Genomic DNA, 22104 nt, shown 5'->3' on the forward strand with positions numbered 1-22104 from the left:
CTGAGTAAATATTTACTGTAATTTATTTCAAACAAATTGCATTAAATAAAACCTGACATCACAGTGAGCGGAAAGTGTGACCCAGGGCTATTTACATGTCATGTAGTTAATTCCAAAATTTACATTGCAATTGTTCACTGAATACCTGGACATATACAATGTGTAAGTGTTGAGCAATAAAATATTTGCTTACAAAAAAAAATGTTGCATCATATGAGATTTGGTCTGTATGACATTTGCTGGCTGTCAATTCTGTTTTGGTTATTTAGAATGACTTTCTTGAATCTTCTGAAGAAGATACTCCATTCGTAAATTCAAATTTGGTTGTCCTTTTTTAGTTTTCTTGCTTAAAATTTGATATGCTTCCAATCTTTTCTGCTTATACTTCTGCTGAGCCTCCTCCTTTTGTTGCCTTTTCATTTCTGCCTCCTGTAGATAAATGAGGAAAATGACACAGTCAACCATGAATATATTTAATTCAAATAACATGTGTTTTTACTGCTGCTTGCCAGCCTATTTTAAAAAAAAATAAATCATTTTCAGAATCTAAACTTAAATGTCAATTAAAGATTCCTTATGTACTTATAAATTTAGGAACACTCACTAATGAAAAGTCCAGCATGGTAGTGCAACTGTTAGGACTGTCTTCCCGAGTCCTGGGTTCACATCCTACACCCTGTTGCTATAAACGTGGAGGTTTATATACTTTCCCAGCGTGGACAGTGTTTTTCCTTTCACATCACAAAAAACAGTTTGACTGGAGATTCTAAATTAGCCTTATGTGGAGGAGTTTGTTTGTGCAAGAGGCTATGTGAAGGACTGGTGCTCTTTCTACGACTGTTCCTGTCTTGTACTACCAAGATAGGCTTTAGACCTCACAACTGCGAATTACATGTCACAAAACGAGGAGATTTCAGTCAGATATGAACGAGAGTAAAAATACATAAAATAAAGAAACCTAGTCATTTCAACCCTTAAAATTTAACACAGTATAAAAAAACAAAACAAAACAAAAACAGACAGACTCATAGAGGGTTGTTGAAAAAAAAAAAAAAAAAAAAATGAATGGTTATCAAAGCTTATGCTATACTGTACAATACAGCGATGGCACCAGGGTAGGAATCATTAGGCACTGCTCAATTTGATGCAAATACAATTCAGACTGCTACAATGCCATTTTAAAGTGTTTCTCGATTAATTTTAAATTTTCATCTAATTACATGCTTTTTCCTTACTGTGTGGTTTCTTTTAAAACAAAACTAACATTACTCATTTTTCACCATTACTTATTTTATTGAATTTATTAAAAGCAAGTAACATTCCACACAAAAAGGTCAAACTTGACAAAACTAAATTCAATTCAACCCCCACCCATAAGAAAGCCAGAAAGGCCAACAGCCAGAGTAAAACTGTAGGGTAGAGGGGAGAGAATCCTTTTCTGCAATATAAATGCTTATTCTAAAATGTTATTAATTAGACCCTGCCAGGTTTTAAAAACGTTTTGAACAGATCGTCGAAGTGAGAATTTGATTTTTTTTTCCAGTTTCAAATAGTATACAACATCAGTTACCCACTGACTTAAAAGAGGTGGGCTAAGAATCTTCCAGTTGAGCAAGATAGGTCTACGTGCTAGTAGTGCAATAAAGGCAATTACAGTTTGTTTGTCCTTCTCCACTTTAAGCCCATTTGGAAGTACACCCAACACAGCGTTAATGGATTAGGAGTGATTGTGACACCAAGGCTGTCTGATACGCATTTAAAAATTATGGTCTAGAATGATGTTAATTTGGTACACGCACCAAAACATATCGCCCAGTGAGGCTGGAGCTCGACTGCAACATTCGCAGGTTGGATCTTGCAATGGAAACATTTTGGACAATTTCGAATGAGATAGATGTGCTCGATAAAAGATTTTAAGTTGAATAATTTTATGCTTTGTGCATATGGAGCTAGAGTGAATTCTGTGCATGGCTGCCTTCCACTCCTTTTCTGAAATGTTGAGCAAGAGATCCTTTTCCCACTGTACTCTGGGATCTTTGAAAGGAAGGGACTATAAAATCTCTCTATTATAAAAAAAAATTCTGGAAAGAAAAAGCAGGGCGACTATACGTGATCTTCTCGGAAGTTCTCAGAAGACATTTAAAAGACTGGTCACAGAGTGTCTCGTGGGGACTGTAAACATGAGACTTGCTGCCAAGAAATTGTCCCAGGGCTGTCTCGCGGGGTCGTGGAACATGAAATTCTTGCAAGACACGACCTTCTTATCAAATAAGAGCACGGGCAGCAAAACACTCATTTAAAGGCACGTAGAACACACAAATCCTGTGCTCTCAGCACATATAAAGCGTATAAGGACAATACGTTCTGGATGAAACATCAATGACTAAAAGCAAAGAAGAAACAGCAGCACAGAGAAAAGAGACCCAAAAGTGTTGGAGAGGAAAAAAAAGGCAGATAAGAAATTATGAAAGCAGTGGAATTCAAAAGGCTCAAACAAACGATACACATGCAGAGAAAGGTACAGAATATGAAAGCAGTAAAATTTGAAAAGCGTCCCAGCCAAGTTGAAGCCTTTTTTGTTTTAAGTGACTGTTAGGTCCGATTGAGGGAGGGCGGAGTACAGCACAGAAGACTGATAGCGGGGTACTGATTGATGCGGTAAGGGGGAGGGGCGAGACCCGGGGGAGGAGGGGTCGGAGAGGGTGCTAGAAAGTTGTATTTGGGGTTACAAAGTCAGCGATTGTTCAAGTAGAACTTTTGCGACACTTTATTACGTCAGTCACTACAGTATAAAAAAAAAAAAAAGATAGTAAAGATCACATTAACGCAAAAAGGTGGCAATTAATCATCAGAACCAGGTGTAATTGAAAAAATAACAGGACAAATAGAGGTCAGAAATAAAAGGCAAAGAGAGGAAAACAAAGTCTTTTTGCCTTCGCAACTTCATAAACACGTTCACAAACGGTGCTATACACATGCACAGCAGGTTAGAGATTATGAAAGCAGTGGAATTCGAAAAGGCTTAAAAAAAAAAAAAAAAAAAACCTATGCGGATACAAATGTGGAGAAAGATAAAGAATATGAAAGTAGGAAAATTAGAAAGTATAAAAAAAAGAAAGTAAAGATCGCAGTAGCGCAAACAAACAGAAATTACTACTTGAAAAAGGGAAAATAATCACCACGGACCAGGTGTCATTGAAATAAAAGCAGAACAAAGCGAGGTCAGAAATAAAAGACAGAGTAGAAAACAAAGTAAAACGTTGTAAAGAGGTTAAAAAAAAGAGGGCCAAACACATGCAGAGCAGGTTAGAGATAATGAAAACTGGAATTCAAAAGACTCAACAAAAACATGGGGGGGAAACAGATGCAGAGCAAGATACAGAATATGAAAGCATAAAAAAACGACAGTGTCAAGAAATGAAAGTAAACATTGCATTAGTGCAAAAAAAGAGAAATTATTACTCGGAGAAATAACTAAAAGGCGAATACAGATCGAATATGTGGACACAGGCGATATGCCAGAAGTATGTAAATATTGTAAGGCTTTAAAGTTTAAGTCAGAGAATTTCGAAAACGGGGTTTACCTCACATGCATTTATTGGTTGCTTTGCAAAAAAAATTATTAACTGTTGATGATGTGGATCACTTTGTCTGTGCTCAAATTCCAAACAGAGAAACCTGTTCTGAATTATGGTGCAAAGTCATTAAACACATGTCTCACTGACCTCATTTAAAAGATTCAGCATATTGGGACTCAAAAGATTCCAAATATTGTTTTTACATAAGTTCTGAAATAAAAGTGAAACTAATGAAATAGCAACAATTCAAAGAAAAAAAAATCTTAAAAGTGTGTATCTGGAAAACCAAACACGGGGGTTGGCGAGCGAAGCGAGCAGGGGGCAAAGCCCCCTAGTGTTTTTATATAGTGCAAAGGACGATACAAAGATGTTATTTGTGTACAGATCTCTAAGTTATTTAATCTTGTACGTTTTTCAAACATTAAAAACGGTGTAATTTTGAAAGGGTGGAAAAAGGTGGTTATCACGCAGAGGTGCTACATATAAAAGCTTCTCTATCTTGAAGTACTTCCTACATTGGTTCCATATTATGAGTGAATGAAGCACAATTGGGTTGTCAGTACATTGACGATAACTTGTATTTACTGGTGCACAAAGGACTATAAAGGAGTACTGTAGGATTTAATTTCTATTGTGGACCAAGCCTGTCTGTGTTCATCTATTTGTGTCAATGTCCAGGTTTTTACTGCTTGTATATTTGCCGCCCAGTTATAAAACTGAAAGTTAGGTAGAGCTATGCCACCTTCTTCCTTAGGTCTTTGTAGAGTCACCATTTGGATGTGTGGATGTTTTGAATTTCAAATAAATTAGGTTATGATTGAATCTAATTTCTTAAAAAATGATTTGTTAATGTATATGGGGATGCTTTGAAAAAGGAAAAGGAGCTTAGGAAGGATACTCAACTTGACTGTTAATTCTCCCTGCTAAAGTGAAATGGAGGGTAGACCATCTATGCAAGTCTTGCTTAAGTTTTTCCATGCAGACAGCAAAATTCTGTTGAAAAAGCGCTTTGTGTTTACTTGTGATATGTGATTACTTATGATGTTAACCCTGGGTATTTAAACTGGTCTGCGATGATAAAAGGGAAGGTGTCCAATCTAATATTAAGTGCTAGAGAGTTCGCTGGAAAGAGCACATTTTTATTAAAATTAACTTTGAGTCTAGATATCTTTTGAAATTCTGCTAGTGCTGTTAGGACTTGCAGGCACAGTACTTTGTGGATCTGATATATACAGTACCACATCATCTACATATAGTAATATTTGCTGTTCCAAGTCCTTCGTTGCTAATCCCCATTATCTCAGAAGCATTTCAAAAGTGAACTGCTAATGGCGATTCGAAAGAGCAGTGGTGACGGGGGGCATCCTTGTCTAGTACCACGTTTGAAATAGTCTGAAACAATCTTGTTAATACAAACTGAAATTTCTGGACTAGTATACAGTAGTTTGATCCGTGCACATATTTTCGGGCCAAACCCTAGTTTGTGCAATGAAGGGAATAGGTAGTCCTCATTCAACCATATCAAATGCCTTTTTCTACACCCAACGATAATAAGATCTCTGGGGTGTTAGACTTTGTGGATGAATATATTACATTAAACAGATATCAAAGACTGGAAGTTAAGTATCTATGTTTAATAAATCCAGTTTGGTCTTGTAATATTACTGAAGGAAGCACTTTCGTAATCTTTCTAGCTAGAACTTTGCAGAGTATCTTAACATCGTTATTCAGAAATGAGATTGGTCTGTATGATGCACAATTGCAATAAATCCTACCATTACTTTTTTAATAACGCAATACAATATCAAACATTATTGCTGACTGACAGGAAATATAATGTTTTTAGCAAATTTCTAGCAATATACAGATTCGACAAGAAAAAGTAATGTGTGCCTGTGTAGTAGCATTTTTTTTTAATTTAAAATAAACTTTAGCATGTCCTAAATCACTTAAAATATCTCAAAAGTAGCCCCTGGATTTTACTACACGTTTCTCACTGATTTTGAACACTTTGGTTAATCAAAGAAATAAACACTTTGGTCACATTTTTATACCTAGGGTTACCTACACTTTCTATCTGCATTCTATCCTTGTACAATTTAGTCAGAATACAGTGGTGTGAAAAACTATTTGCCCCCTTCCTGATTTCTTATTCTTTTGCATGTTTGTCACACAAAATGTTTCTGATCATCAAACACATTTAACCATTAGTCAAATATAACACAAGTAAACACAAAATGCAGTTTTTAAATGATGGTGTTTATTATTTAGGGAAGAAAAAAATCCAAACCTACATGGCCCTGTGTGAAAAAGTAATTGCCCCCTTGTTAAAAAATAACCTAACTGTGGTGTATCACACCTGAGTTCAATTTCCGTAGCCACACCCCAGGCCTGATTACTGCCACACCTGTTTCAATCAAGAAATCACTTAAATAGGAGCTGCCTGACACAGAGAAGTAGACCAAAAGCACCTCAAAAGCTAGACATCATGCCAAGATCCAAAGAAATTCAGGAACAAATGAGAACAGAAGTAATTGAGATCTATCAGTCTAGTAAAGGTTATAAAGCCATTTCTAAAGCTTTGGGACTCCAGCGAACCACAGTGAGAGCCATTATCCACAAATGGCAAAAACACGGAACAGTGGTGAACCTTCCCAGGAGTGGCCGGCCGAGCAAAATTATCCCAAGAGCTCAGAGACGACTCATCCGAGAGGTCACAAAAGACCCCAGGACAACGTCTAAAGAACTGCAGGCCTCACTTGCCTCAATTAAGGTCAGTGTTCACGACTCCATCATAAGAAAGAGACTGGGCAAAAACGGCTTGCATGGCAGATTTCCAAGACGCAAACCACTGTTAAGCAAAAAGAACATTAGGGCTCGTCTCAATTTTGCTAAGAAACATCTCAATGATTGCCAAGACTTTTGGGAAAATACCTTGTGGACTGAGGAGTCAAAAGTTGAACTTTTTGGAAGGCAAATGTCCCGTTACATCTGGCGTAAAAGGAACACAGCATTTCAGAAAAAGAACATCATACCAACAGTAAAATATAGTGGTGGTAGTGTGATGGTCTGGGGTTGTTTTGCTGCTTCAGGACCTGGAAGGCTTGCTGTGATAGATGGAACCATGAATTCTACTGTCTACCAAAAAATCCTGAAGGAGAATGTCCGGCCATCTGTTCGTCAACTCAAGCTGAAGCGATCTTGGGTGCTGCAACAGGACAATGACCCAAAACACACCAGCAAATCCACCTCTGAATGGCTGAAGAAAAACAAAATGAAGACTTTGGAGTGGCCTAGTCAAAGTCCTGACCTGAATCCAACTGAGATGCTATGGCATGACCTTAAAAAGGCGGTTCATGCTAGAAAACCCTCAAATAAAGCTGAATTACAACAATTTTGCAAAGATGAGTGGGCCAAAATTCCTCCAGAGCGCTGTAAAAGACTCATTGCAAGTTATCGCAAACGCTTGATTGCAGTTATTGCTGCTAAGGGTGGCCCAACCAGTTATTAGGTTCAGGGGGCAATTACTTTTTCACACAGGGCCATGTAGGTTTGGATTTTTTTTTCTCCCTAAATAATAAAAACCACCATTTACAAACTGCATTTTGTGTTTACTTGTGTTATATTTGACTAATGGTTAAATGTGTTTGATGATCAGAAACATTTTGTGTGACAAACATGCAAAAGAATAAGAAATCAGGAAGGGGGCAAATAGTTTTTCACACCACTGTATACACTGATGTATCTCCAGTGTCTGCATAACATCCAAAGAGAAAATACACTGAAAGGAGACCCACCACGCTACAAGATCGGGGGCAATGATTTTCAATTACATGTGTCAGACTCATACAGGGCACTTCATTTACACCACCTCTTTACATGGTCTGATTATTACAACTATTTATTTATTTTTATGTGGCCAGCTGCTATCCAATGACTAAAAGGAGGCTCTCATATGAGTTGGGTGCTAAGCTTGTTCTGATCGACTGTTAGTTAAGGGTTTATAAAGACATTACTGTCACATGTAGAATAACCTGTGTTAATTAGTATGCATGTATGTGTTTCATTTGCATGCATTTGTATACAAGGTTGGGCTGTATTGAAATACAATCTCCAGTGCTACATATTCAGAATACAAAGTAAGTATACAGGATTCAACTTGTGGTATGTTTCTAAAAATGTATTCATGATACAGTTACTTTATGAAATTTAACACTGTAAACATAATTACACAATGCAGAGCACATCAAGTAGAGTTTACATGCATGTGTGTAACTGTGGAAGAATAATTTTAGGGTAATATAGCATTCATCTTAAAGAATTGGTATAAAGGGTTAATGCATGTCAGAAACCTGTTCAGACATATCAGGAAACTAGATAAAGGTCAAGTGAAGAACATAGATAAAAAATATAATACACAAAATGTAATGAAGGATGACTAAGAGTTCAGATGACCGGTATTCAACAAGACTGGACAGTTGTTATATAAACAAAAATTTAAAGGGTGGTGGCTCAACCCAAAGAGTACAAGAACCACCAGAATGTATCAAAATAGACTTTTATTTCATGTAGATCATGAGGGTGTAAACCAATGAACCAACCAGAGTAAATGTGTGCACTGACTGACACTGTTATATAAATTCATTTGTTTATAAAACAGACCTACTCCTTTAACATTATTTGAGAAGTTTTTTTTTGCTTCTCAGCAATCCAGCTCAGTAGGTGGCTGTAACGCAGCATTCATGTTGGTCTGTCAACCGCCATAAAACCCAATGACCATTCTGATCATACTGTAATGTAGAAGAATGCTCCTTGGTCAGGCATTACCTGAAGAATAATAAATGACGCAGCTGGACAAGCTTTTCTCAATGAGAAAATAAAAATCGTAGTTTTTTTGATTTGATTTAAAGTATGTGATGTGCATTGGTTATACATTAATACTATTTTACTAATATTTTGGCAGGTTCAGCTCAGCGGAAGTATGCCACATGAAAAATAAATAATCCGATTTTGTTTTTTTTTTATGATAGTTCTTCTAATTGTGCAGAGAGTTGGAGTATCATACATTTAATGTGTTCTGTGTGGTGATCTATTGCTGTTTGCCGCTGCTGTGAGGTCAGGAGGAAGCCCCAGAAAAAAAAAAAAAAGACGGCACAGAAGATGGTATGTGAGACTTTCAAAATGTATCGTGTCATTATGATCGGGAATATGCGACGCTTGAATATAAAAGCACCACGAATGCATCTGTATGTTGGCATTTTGCTTCACCACATCGAACCATTCATCAAATATCGAACTGCGCACATCGATCCCGTAGGATCCACACAGAGGCTTTCTGTGATATGTAGATAGTGAACAGAGACTCTGACGTCACGTTCCGACTTTTATCATACTACACACCCTGGTACTGCAACTCGCGCACGTGTTGTGTTAATTTCTGAGGACTTGCTCAGGGGACGCATCAAATGAACGCTGGGAACACATTGCATCCATGATGTGTGCGCATACACGTTCTAAGCACGAAGTATAAACGAGCCCTAATACTCACACTGAGCTAGTCATTTTTTCCAAATATTCAACTTTTATTAATTAAAGTTTCTTGAAACAGTTGGCTTCCCTTTTTGCTGATGAAGACTAAAACAGAGCTTCTGCTTTATGTGAGACTGAAGTGCATTTTCAGGTCACAATTTAATGTAAATAAAAATACATACCCCTTGTTATTGTCTATAGATCTGATGATGCACTATATTACTTGTTCTATTTACCATGTTCACATTGTAAAGTTTATCTGAAATGTTTTTTAGTATGCATGTTTTACAAATCATCCAAAAGAACATATAAAATATGATTATATTTTTCAAATTGATGTAGAACCATTTGAGAGAACCATGATGCATCTGAGAAATTAGTTTTTTTTTTCACCCCTAGATGGCACATTAGCTAAAGAGATGAGACAAGGAAAAAAAAGATAAAGAAAAGATGACTTAGGTTTCAAACTTTACTGACCCTACTCAGACAATGACAGAGCAAATTTCATATTTAATTTTAAAGCCATTTGTCAGTCAATTGATAAATGCATTCAACATCCTACAAAAAGATCTGATCATTGTTTTACTTTTTCACTAACAATTTGTAGATTAATCATTTGTCTTTACCTGTCTTTTTTTATTGCGTTCTTCCTGAATCCTTTTATACTCCTCTTGAGTTTTTTGATAGGATGACTGGTTTTGAAATTTCTTTTGTCTTTTGTATGGGCTAAAAGAAAAAAGAAGAAAACATGTTTGTAATTTATTTCAGCTTGTAACTTAATTGCTTTGTAGATGAAGTTGAACTGCACCACACAGTACCAGTACTACCACAATAATACATGCTAAGTTACTGCACAAAAATATTTTTTACATAGGAAAGAAATATGCACCCAGTGGAAAGGTGTGTGGTTTTCATTATGCATTTGTGTATGGATATTTTAACTTAATCTCAACACAATAAAGATTGTTTTACTTAAGAGGTCACAATGAAAATTATTTCCAGTCCTTTAATTTACAAAAATAAAATAAATGTCTAGGTTTACTTTGGCAGAAATAACTTTTTGTAATTTTTTAGTGTCCCTTAATTGTGTTATGCTTGAGTTTTTACTTTCATGTAGTCCCTGTTTCAAGTCCCCCTTTCACCGAGCATTTTCTAAGTTGTTAAGATCTGAGCTTTGATCAATCCATAACTCTCCATTTCTTCCTTTTGAGACATTCTGTGGTATATTTGCTGGAGTATTTTTGTTTATTGTATTATTACAAGTTTCAGTAAATTTATGGTTCAAATACAGCTTTTTGACAGATGGCCTCACATCTTCCTAAGTACACTTAGTGATAAAAGTTGTCAGATGGAGAAAAAAAAAAAAAACCTATGTTACAACAGTGTTGTTTACACCTAATTCTGGCTAGAAGCAGCCTCATTAGATCTTGAGAGCTTCTAAACAATCTACTGCATAATATCTACCTAACTAACACACTGTATTAGCACTCACCCAAGCTCTAAGATTCTTGTAAAATTTGATTTGCTTCAACTGGCTTAATTCTCATTTAACAGTCTTATTTTCATTGACATTTTAGCCGTACTTTCTGTAAGCTGTCCTTCAACACTATCAAAAAACCTTAACTGTGCTTCTTTTTTGAAAAAAAAAAAAAGATACATATTATTTTTTACCATTTTGAAAAAAATCTGTCTCTGTAGCCTCCTAGTATGAGCTTTTCTAGATTTTTTTTCTCTACCCTAGCAGAGTTTTGCTCACAGGCTGCAATTCATTAAACAGAAACTGTCTGTCAATTCCTGTGATGCTAAGGGAACCAGGCTGATCTACAATGACTTAGCCATATTCATAAGAGAAGTAGCACACCAAGGTTCTTAATATCCTTTTATTTTCTAAAGTCTTTAGAGCAAAACTACAGCTTGTGCCATTCTGAAATAGTTGCTTTGTGGTAGTGTATGACAAACACAGAGTTAGAGTTATGGTTTACATCTCAGAAAAGCCACTTTTACTTCGGTATATATTGAGAATGAAATTAAAATGGAGAAATACTGATTGTGATTTTATGCCAGTATGGTTCATTTTACATTTATAGTTGTATTTCTTTTGCTAATTTCAATTTTTCATTGCTATGTTGACACTTAGTGGATAAGTAAGTAATGTGGTGTTGTTTCTATAGCTGAGAAACATGGGTCTATAATTACTGCAGTTTGGGAAGTTAATTGGAGCTTTTATTTTTTAGCGATCCCTTTTATATACAGTCATGGCCGAAATTATTGGCACCTCTGGAATTGTCCCAGAAAATGCACCATTTCTCCCAGAAAATTGTTGCAATTACAAATGTTTTGGTATACATGTTTATTTCCTTTATGTGCATTGGAACAACACAAAAAAACAGAAAAAAAGCCAAATCTGACATAATTTCACACAAAACTCAAAAACTGGGCTGGACAAAATTATTGGCTCCCTCAACTTAATATTTGGTTGCAAGCCCTTTGGAAAAAATAACTGAAATCAAGCGCTTCATATAACCATCAACAAGCTTACTACACCTCTAAACTGGAATTTCCGACCACTCTTCTTTTGCAAACTGCTCAAGGTCTCTCAGATTTGAAGGGCGCCTTCTCCCAACAGCAATTTTGAGATCTCTCCATAAGTGTTCAATCGGATTTAGATCCTGACTCATTGCTGGCTACTTCAGAACTCTCCAGCGCTTTGTCTTCAACCATTTCTGGGTGCTTTTAGAGGTATGTTTGGGGTCATTGTCCTGCTGGAACACCCATGACCTCTGATGCATTCCTAGCTTTCTGACACTGGGCCCTACATTGCGCCCCAATATCTATTGGTAGTCTTCAGATTTCACGATGCCTTGCACACAGTCAAGGCATACAGTGCCAGAGGCAGCAAAACATCCCCAAAACATCTTAGTACCTCCACCATGTTTGACTGTAGGTACTGTGTTCTTTTCTTCGTAGGCCTCATTCCGTTTTCTGTAAACAGTAGAATGATGAGCTTTACCAAAAAGCTCTACCTTGGTCTCATCAGTCCACAAGACATTCAACCAGAAGGATTTTGTCTTCCTCAAGTACGTTTTGGCAAACTCCAGTCTGGCTTTTTTATGTTTCTGTGTCAGCAGTGGGGTCCTCCTGGCTCTCCTGTCATAGCGTTTCATTTCGTTTAGATGTCGACGGATAGTTCGAGCTGACACTGTTGCACCCTGAGTCTGCAGAACAGCTTGAATATGTTTTGAAGTTGGTTGGGGCTGTTTATCCACCATTCGGGCTACCCTTCGATGCAGTCTTTTATCAATTTTTCTCTTCCATCCACGTCCAGGGAGATTAGCTACAGTGCCATGTGTTGTGAACTTCTTGATGATGTTGCGCACTGTGAACAAAGGAACATGAAGATCTCTAGAGATGAACTTGTAGCCCTGAGATTGTTGATATTTTTCCACAATTTTTGTCTTCTTTCTCCTCTCCATGATTAGTGTGGCACACTCAGACACACAACAGAAAGGTTGAGTCAACCTTTCTCCATTTTAACTGGCTTCAGGTGTGATTGCTATATTGCCAGCACCTGTTTCTTACCACAGGTGAGATCAAATGAGCATCATATACTTGAAATAAAACGATTTACCCACAATTTTGAAAAGGTGCCAATAATTTTGTCCGGCCCTCTGGCGCTGATGTCCGAGGTTCAATTCCCCGAGAGGGGGGTGCAGTGAGTGTGTACGCCTGATGAGCCCAGAATTAGGGCGAAACACGTGTTGCGTACTCTTTGCATTATTTGACAGTAAACTATTTCAACCATATATATATATATATATATATATATATATATATATATATATATACACACACACACACACATACATACATACACACACACAATCATTACATAATAACAAAATATTTCTGATACAATTTAACAGCAAAGCTCCAGACCAGAACTTTTTTTAATTTTATATATGCACATACAAAGGAATTGTATTTCTATTGATTAACATAGTTCAACCAAGTGCAAAATGTGATACTTTCATGCCATTTTCCAAGTTTGATCGCCTTCATCTAGCAGCCTTGTTGAAATCAAAAAAAGACAAACATGTCTTTTGGCACAGGTGTGTGTGGCTTGCCACCCGTCTTTATTGTTGGGGTTTGTGTACTGTGCTTATTTTGCAAAATACAAACTATTGGACTAATTTTGCTGGAAATTAGATCTAAAATATTAAATTCTCACACTGAATGCAAGAAAAGGTTTATCCTGCCATCTGTTGCTTTGCCAGTTCCACCACCAGACATGGGGTGTACTTAACTTTTTTGTGTATTTATATCTTAGAATATTGCATTACTTGTATGTAAAGAGCTTTTGTTGAAAACTGAAAGTATTTAATTGGTTTGATTACAATTACAGCATTAGATAAGTAAACAGTCTCACTTTTTTAGAGAAAACTGTGTAAAATAAAAGGAATCTGTATTTATTTAAAAACTAAACCACAAAACATTCACCCAATTACCCATTTTACGATTTCACCTAAAATTCTGGCTTAATGAGATCTACTGTATCATTGAAGCAGAGTAAGGAAGACAGAAAGCAAGTCATTGTAAGAGCAGTTCATAGTTAAAGCACACCTGTGCATGTTACTCAACTTATTAAGCTAAAGCTTCCAATTCATCTAATTCTTGGGAATTCCTGGGTGAGGCACTAGGTAGTGGAAAAACGGGCAACATTCACACAAATAGCTAAAAGGAGAAATCAAACCTAGGTCCCTAACATTCTGTAAAAACTAAAAACATACTATTTCTCACTAACTTTCCAACTTGTTCCAAAAAAAAAAGTGAAAAACTAAGGTTGAATGAAATAAGACAGGTTTGCTTACCGAAAACAGTTAAAATCTTCTTATATTCTTAAAAATATACATGCAAAAATACTCTTCAAAGTTTACATAATGAAAAGTAAAACAACCAAGTCATTCTCATTTTAAACTAAAAACCATGGGCACCATCAAGAACTCACAAAGATGTCAAGAAACCACAAAATAATCAATTTGCAATTGACTCAGACTTCGAAGTTGAAAGGTTTTTAAAGGTTGTATAGTCTTCTATAGGTTTCTAAAGTCAAGGAGGTAAAAATTCCAAGAACATTGTGTTAAGGGTAAGTTTGGTGAAAGCTTTTGTTTTTCTCCCGTACACGCACTTTATATATACTATAGATATACACCAATCAGCCACAACATTAAAACCACCTGCATAGTATGTAAGTCCCCTTGCCACCAAAACAGCTCTGACCCATTGAGGCATGGACTCCACAAGACCTCTGAAGGTGTCCTGTGGTATCTGGTACACAGACTTTAGCAGCAGATCCTTAACATCCTGTAAGTTTTGAGTTGGGGGTCACTATTAATCTGACTTATTTTTCCAGCACTCCTTAAGGACGTTCGATCAGATTGAGTCAACACCTTGAACTCTTTGTCATGTACCTCAAACCAATGCAGTGTGACAGGGTGTATTATCCTGCCTGAAGTTCCTTGATGGCAGTGACATTACCAAGAAGGCGTGTATATGGGTCTGCAACAATCTTTAGGTAGATGGAACATGTCAAAGTTAACATCCACGCAAATGCCAGGAGCCAAAGTTTCCCCGCAGAACACTGCCCGGATGGCACAGGTGTGTGTGGCTTGCCACCTGTCTTTGTTGTTGGGGTTTGTGTACTGTGCTTATTTTGCAAAATACAAACTATTGGACTAATTTTGCTGGAAATTAGATCTAAAATATTAAATTCTCACACTGAATGCAAGAAAAGGTTTATCCTGCCATCTGTTGCTTTGCCAGTTCCACCAATGTTTCACCGTGGTGAAGTTGTTGGTTTCCAAAGGAAAAAAAAAATCAATCCGTGCTGCCTGTAATACACTTTCGCCATTTAGGTGTATATCACAGTAATCTGTAGCCACTGAGGAGGGCAGAACAGGCTGTTCAGAAGACCACTCCAGGGTAGTAATGGCTTTGAGCAAATGCAACCAAGTAGTGCTGGGCGGTATACCAGTTCATACCGAAAACCATTTTTTATTTTTATGATATAGATTTTTCTTATACCACAACACTGGTTTAAATTGCCTAAACGACGTTCGGAATGTGGCACAGCAGGAAACTGTTCAAGGGGGGACCTTTTTCACTGCTACACCACTAAACACATACAACAGAGTACATGTGTTAGTGGAGGTGTTGCACGGGGGCTCTTTTTCACTGCTACACCACTAAATAGGCATGCAACGGAGTACATGCGGTAGTGTAGGTATTGCGCGGTGAAAATGGACAGAGAACATTCCGAAACTGAAGCTGACAATAAAGTTGAACATTTTCATCCTGAAAATGATATCAAGTATATATCTTAGCATTCTAAATTTTCAGAGAGCAGGAATATCATGACTTGAATGGATTCTGTGTGGTGATCGCTGCCGGCGCCTCCACTTAGTGCGGAGGAAGTCAGTTTAAGAAGCACGTAGTGATTAACAACTGGGTCGGGGAACACAACACAAAGCATTTAATGTGCTACATTAACTTATGACGGGGTTTGAGAAAATCTAGTAAATTAAACATTGATTTTAGGATGAAGTTTAGTTTACGATATTCTACTTTAATTATAAAATAAACTATGAGAATAAAGTGGAAATGTTGAGAATAAAGTCTGAGAATAAAGTGGAAATGTCGAGAATAAAGTCAACATGTCGACTTTATTCTCGATAGTTTTTTTTTTCTTCCCTGTGTCCATATTTTTTCTCCTTCACCGTGGCCCTAATGCGATTCCGTTGGGCTATACCACAAATATCATTATAAGTGCAAGTTGCAGTTTTATTATTTATGTATATAGCTTAGCTTGAAGCAAGGTCCATATTAATGCAATTTGCCTAAATGATGGTTCAGTTGGTAAAGATGTCATCACCAAGATGCACTTGTTTTATTTTATTTGGTGAATACTGTGTAATGCACCTGGGCTTGAAGTTTTGAAGTACCCTAAGTTCTTGTCTATAAGCCGCGGCTTATCTAAGGAAAAAAGTTGTGAAAATGAAAAAATAGAATATCAGCTTATACATAAGTCCGGCTTATACAGTAATCCCTCCTCCATCGCGGGGGTTGCGTTCCAGAGCCACCTGCGAAATAAGAAAATCCGCGAAGTAGAAACCATATGTTTATATGGTTATTTTTATATTGTCATGCTTGGGTCACAGATTTGCGCAGAAACACAGGAGGTTTTAGAGAGACAGGAACGTTATTCAAACACTGCAAACAAACATTTGTTTCTTTTTCAAAAGTTTAAACTGTGCTCCATGACAAGACAGAGATGACAGTTCTGTCTCACAATTAAAAGAATGCAAACATATCTTCCTCTTCAAAGGAGTGTGTGTCAGGAGCACAGAATGTCACATAGATAGAGAAAACAATCTCTAGCAAACAAATCAATGGTGCTGTTTGGCTTTTAAGTATGCGAAGCACCGCGGCACAAAGCTGTTGAAGGCGGCAGCTCACACCCCCTCCGTCAGGAGCAGGGGGGGGGGGGAGAGAGAGAGAGAGAGAGAAAAAAAATCAATACGTGCCCTTCGTGCTTTTAAGTATGCGAAGCACTGTGCAGCATGTCGTTTCAGGAATCAGCTTTACAAAAGATAGCAACGTGAAGATAATCTTTCAGCATTTTAAGGCGAGCGTCCGTATCGTCTAGGTGTGCGAACAGCCCCCCTGCTCAATCCCCATACGTCAGGATCACAGATAGTCAGTGCAAGAGAGAGAGAAAAGTAAGCAATCTAGCTTCACAGCCATCTGCCAATAGCGTCCCTTGTATGAAATCAACTGGGCAAACCAACTGAGGAAGCATGTACCAGAAATTAAAAGACCCATTGTCCGCAGAAATCCGCGAACCAGCAAAAAATCTGCGATATATATTTAAATATGCTTACATATAAAATCACAATTTAAATGACCGCAACGCGCGCGTGTTGACCCGGCGACGCCCAGAGCAGAAAGAACGTGCTCCGGCCGCTCCAACCGCGCCATGCGGGGAGTGAGAGAGACGCCAATATCTCACACTTTCTCCCCCCTTAAAGAAATTAAATGGGTGCGAGTGAGACCACTGACCTCCCTCCCTTCTATTAGTTATAGGTTATAGTACGTTCGGCTTATCTATGATACGATTTTATTTTAAAAATTCGTATGATTTTTGGTCTCCGGCTTATACATGAGTCCGGCTTATAGACAAGAACCTAGGGTAATAGTATTATTACTGGAAGTTGCACTATTATTTATTTTATTGTTATTATTTATTAGTTTAAATATTATGCAGTTTAATGATGGTAAAGTTGTTTAAAAAGTCACTTTAACGTGTCAGTGGACAGAGATTGTTAACATTAACAGAAAGTATAGTTGGTTTACAAAAAATATTTACTATTTATTCCTTTTCTAAGACATGTTCAGTGCAATAAACTTTTGACAAGCACCTCTGGATATTTTACTAAGTCTAAATGCCTCTTTGGATGGTTGAAAATATGTTTTAAAAATTTTAGTTTAAGTTGTTTGCAAAATTTGTTCAATAAAAAGGCTGTATATTTTGACTGCATCTGTCATGCAATGTGATTCCTTCTCTTCATTAGTGCCACCCCCTTGAAAACTATTACTTTAGGACGCCTTGCAAACCTGTATTAATACTTGTGTGCACATTAAAATGTTTTTTTTTTTTTTTGTACAATGTACAATTATTATGACGGTGGAATAGGTTATTCTTAGCCAGTCTAATGCAGTAATTGCAGTGGAAAATGTGGTTAACATCCACTCATGCATGGAAAAAAATACCGTTGAATATCGCGAAACCGGTATAATTTTGAAAAATGCCGTGATATAGAATTTTGGTCATACCGCCCAGCACTACAACCAAGTACACAGTAGTACCTGCAAACTGAAGTTAATGACAATGGAACTTTTAAATTCTAAACCATTTCTCTGTGCTCTGGTGTATAGACTTTATAGAGGAGTTCTCTGATCTTTAAGGAACTGTTCTAACAACATGGGATAAAAATTTTATTCTTAAAGATTTAAAAATTCATGTTTGTCTCAATAAGTCTTTATGAAGGGAATTTCTTAATCGTACCGATTCTGTTAAATTAACTGTCAGTCAGTCACAGGTTAAACCCATAATGGTCGGTATACTCTTGATCTGGTTTTATCTTATGGTTTTTTGAGTGAATTTAAAATTCTTAATGTGTTAATTTCTGATCATTTAAATATTGCTTAAACTCAATCATACTAAGTCAAACAACTGTACCTAATGTGGCAACAGTTCTGAGACGTAAGATAAACAGTGCCAATGCCATTCACTTCTGTGCTTTTTGCATATCTACTGTAAAACCATATAATGATGTTGTTACACATTTTAATTCTCCGTGTACCACAGTTTAAATACATTTGCTCCCTTAGAAGTAAAATGTTCCGTTTCACATTCCTCACTTTGGTTTAACACTAGAATTACCAGAGTCTACGAAAAAACTCGTAGATCCGGCCCACCTTAAAACCGTTCTCACCTCTCTTTTGTCTTCTAAATGAGCCGATTAAGACGAGCCAGCAAGCAGCCGGCTATTCCATCCCCCACCGTCGCAGAACGTTCACTAAGTTTTCCCAGCTCATGCCTTGTTTGATTATCTGGGAGTGACTGAACTGCTAGAGTTTTAGAGTGGAAATAATAGATCGTTATTTGGAACACACGCATTTCATGCGTGTTCAGTTTCTACAGTAATCTGTGTAAACACATTGTTAAAACAGAAACTTTTTCATATTTTAGTAATAAATGTTACAAAATGTGGCATAAACTATAGCATTTGTGAAGCCTGATGTCCAAACATCAAATAAACACTTTCACAAAAGATTCAACAATGCTACAACACCTTCCGTGGTGTAGCAATAAGATTTGCTGACTTAGCGCTACAGCAGCCTTGCCGTGCATTACAGACCCGAGTTCGATTCCCTGCTGGGGAGGAAGTGTTTTTTTTTTCTTTGTAACCTCAAACGGACATAATATTTATAAATTGGTATGCACTGTAAATCGTTAAGTTTAAAATGTCGATTGCGGTTATTTCTGTTGATTAATTCATACACTTTTACTTAGAGTCAGAACAGGAGCTTATTCAGCTTCTGATCTGACTCTAACAGCACCACAGTATAAATTCACACCCAATCTGATGCTGTTCGTTTTCAAATAATATTGTACTAGTGCGATTATGTTTTCTGATTGGTACTATTCGCGTCGTCATAAAATGATTTCTTCAAAACGTCACATATATTTGTCTCTTTCTTTTTTTAAAATGGGCGTTGATCACCACCAGCATGTTGTAGCACACAGCAACTGGAACTGCATGCTCTTGCGCGCACTGAATAAGACAGCGCTATATGCAATCATCAGATTCAAATGTTAACAGTTCACACACACGCAAGGATCGTCTTTCTTACATTTACAACGTGTGTACCTGTTACAATGTATTCACTTCTCTCTATGCTGTGGTTTCTATTACACACCTGAAAGAAAGACAATATATGTGAAAACATCATCGCACTAATGCAATATTATTTGAAAACGAACAGCGGCAGATCATTTGTGAATTTATGCTGGAACTGGAAATTCTCTGATGTGGAAACAGTTCTGTATGGTTGTGGGCGTGGGTGTGAGTGGTGGACATAACTGGGAATTACTGTGAACCTGTGTGGTGTTTTGAGATAATGAATAGAGCTGCGAATTACAGGTGCTTGCTCAGTGTAATAGAAACCATAGCACAGAGAGGTGTGTACACTGCAACAAGTACACGTCGTAAATGTAGGAAGGGTGCTCCTTGGGTGAGATATAGCGCTTCTTTATGTGAAAACAGCAGTGTCAGATGGGGAGTGTCTGATGATTGCATATAGTGCTGAAGTTAATACTCTTTACTATGCTTTCCTCTGCATGTCCTGAAGTACAAAAGAAACAGCATACAGCAACATGTGGGGACTGGCAAGATTGGGGGAAAAAAAACACACGGTCGTATGTATCGTGATTCACTGCAGAGCTATATCGCGTCATTATGTGATAACAGCAATGTCAAATGGGGTAGGAAGAATGAAAAGTGAATAAAAAAAACAAAAACAAAGCTAACCTTTACAAATATCATAAATTACACCGGCTGTTACAGACTGAAATCAAATGTATCTTTTTATTCTAAAATAGTAAAATTAAGAGCAGTTCATTTCTCAAAAGGGAGCCGTGCAGGATCGAACTCGTGACCTGTTGATTGTTAGTCAGCAACTGATACTGTTGCGCCACAGCAGCAGTCGTTGCAAGTAAGTGTCAATGTCGCACACTAAGGCGGCTTTTTTTTCTGCAGTTGTATTTTTGAACAAAAGAGCACTTGTCCCGTTTATATTTGTACCTTTCGTGAAAGTGTTTTCTTTGATATTTGGACTTCAGGCTTCATACATTATATAGTTTATGCATACATTTTGTCATTTACTACTAGAATATGAAAAAAGTTTCTGTTTTAAAAATGTGTTTACACAGATTACTGTAGAAACGGAACACAAATGAAATGCGTGTGTTCCAAATAACGATTTATTATTTCCACTCTAAAACTCCACTTCACTCCCAGATAATCAATCAAGGCATGAGCTGGGAGAAATTTGTGCACTTTCTAAGTCAGTGGGGGGATGGAATAGCCGGCTACTTGCAGCTTGTACATTTAGATGACAAAAGACGATGGCGGAGAGGTGCGAAAGGATTTAAGAAGCAATTTAAGGTGGGACGGATCTACGAGTTTTTTCGTAGGCTCTGGTAATTCTAGTGTTAATGATGATACCCATGTCCTGTGAAAGATTTTGTAAGAAAGCAGAAAGTAAATGGAAATAGGACAAATTGCAGGTGTCCTATGACATTGTAAGAGCATCTCTTGAAGAATGTCATTAAGGACGTAAGAAATAAATATTTTGCAGAAATCATTGCTAGGAGCAAGGGCAAGAGTTTTGTTTAATATGATTAACAAATATTTGAATCCTGTTAATAATTGTAAAGCTTCTTCACTGTCCAGTAACTACATTTTAATTTTTTTTTGGCTGGAACATTTCCAAATGTCATTATCAGCACATGCTACACTGGATCATTTTGCTGATGTACTATCTGTTCTGATGTTCTAATCTTATACAAATAGTCTCTCACCTCAAACCAGCTACTTGTTCACTGGATTATATTCCATTTGGATTTCTTAATGAAGTTTTTCCAGTTATAAGTGGCAGTATATTAGATTCTGTTAATTAGTCTCTGCTATCTGGTGCTGTACAATCCTGTTTTAAACATTCAGTAATAGAACATTACTAAAGAAGCCTAGCCTTGACCTAGAATCTTCCTGTAATTTTAGACTTACTTCAAAGCTTTCATTTTTGTCCAAAATACTTGAGAAGGATGTTTTAGTGAAATGAAAGACTTTATAAATGACTAGCTGTGTAAGCCTGTGCTCCTTGAAACTACTGAAATCGTCAGAAAGAAAATTGAAATGTAGAGTCAGCAGTTTCATTTTGCGGACGTGCTCACCCCCGTTGTCTATCAGCGGTTAAGGAAGTTTCTCTCTCGTTTGTCTTTCCTCGGTGGCTTCACTTTGCTTTCTTTCAGCTCCGTGCTGTAGCCTTGTACTTCTTTCTTTTTCCGACTTGTTAACTTGGAGCTGCCTTGCCAGCTCTATGAGCTTCATGCTGTAGCCTTGCACTTCCAGGCCAGACTGGCAGACGCACACACTTCCATGCGTAGACATTTATATATAAGACAATGATATTCTTATTGTTTATCAGCCAGGGATTCACCGACTGCACACCAGAGAATAAGCTCTTTTCACAGTAACCAAGATTTTGTTTTTATTATCCAATTTCAAAAGCTTTTTATTTTTACTTCTTTTAGATCAGAGTGCTTCTTTTGATACTGTGGATCATAATGTGCTCTCTGACTGTCTGAAATATTGTG

The 22104-nt window shown here is 37.1% G+C and overlaps 1 protein-coding gene across 1 annotated transcript in view; it reads right to left on the bottom strand.

The window, feature by feature from the left end:
• The window catches only part of ccdc59 (coiled-coil domain containing 59), a 34753-nt gene continuing 12649 nt past the window's right edge, over positions 1–22104 (bottom strand). Inside the window, exons 3-4 of the mRNA XM_028817193.2 lie at positions 9734–9833; positions 1–429 (exon numbers count right to left, since the gene is read on the bottom strand). Coding sequence (XP_028673026.2) covers positions 262–429; positions 9734–9833 — 268 coding nt within the window. The 3' untranslated portion in view covers positions 1–261. The remainder of the gene's footprint in view (positions 430–9733; positions 9834–22104) is intronic.

The sequence above is a fragment of the Erpetoichthys calabaricus genome, chromosome 1 (genome assembly GCF_900747795.2).
Source record: "Erpetoichthys calabaricus chromosome 1, fErpCal1.3, whole genome shotgun sequence".
NCBI classification, from domain to species: Eukaryota; Metazoa; Chordata; class Cladistia; order Polypteriformes; family Polypteridae; genus Erpetoichthys; species Erpetoichthys calabaricus.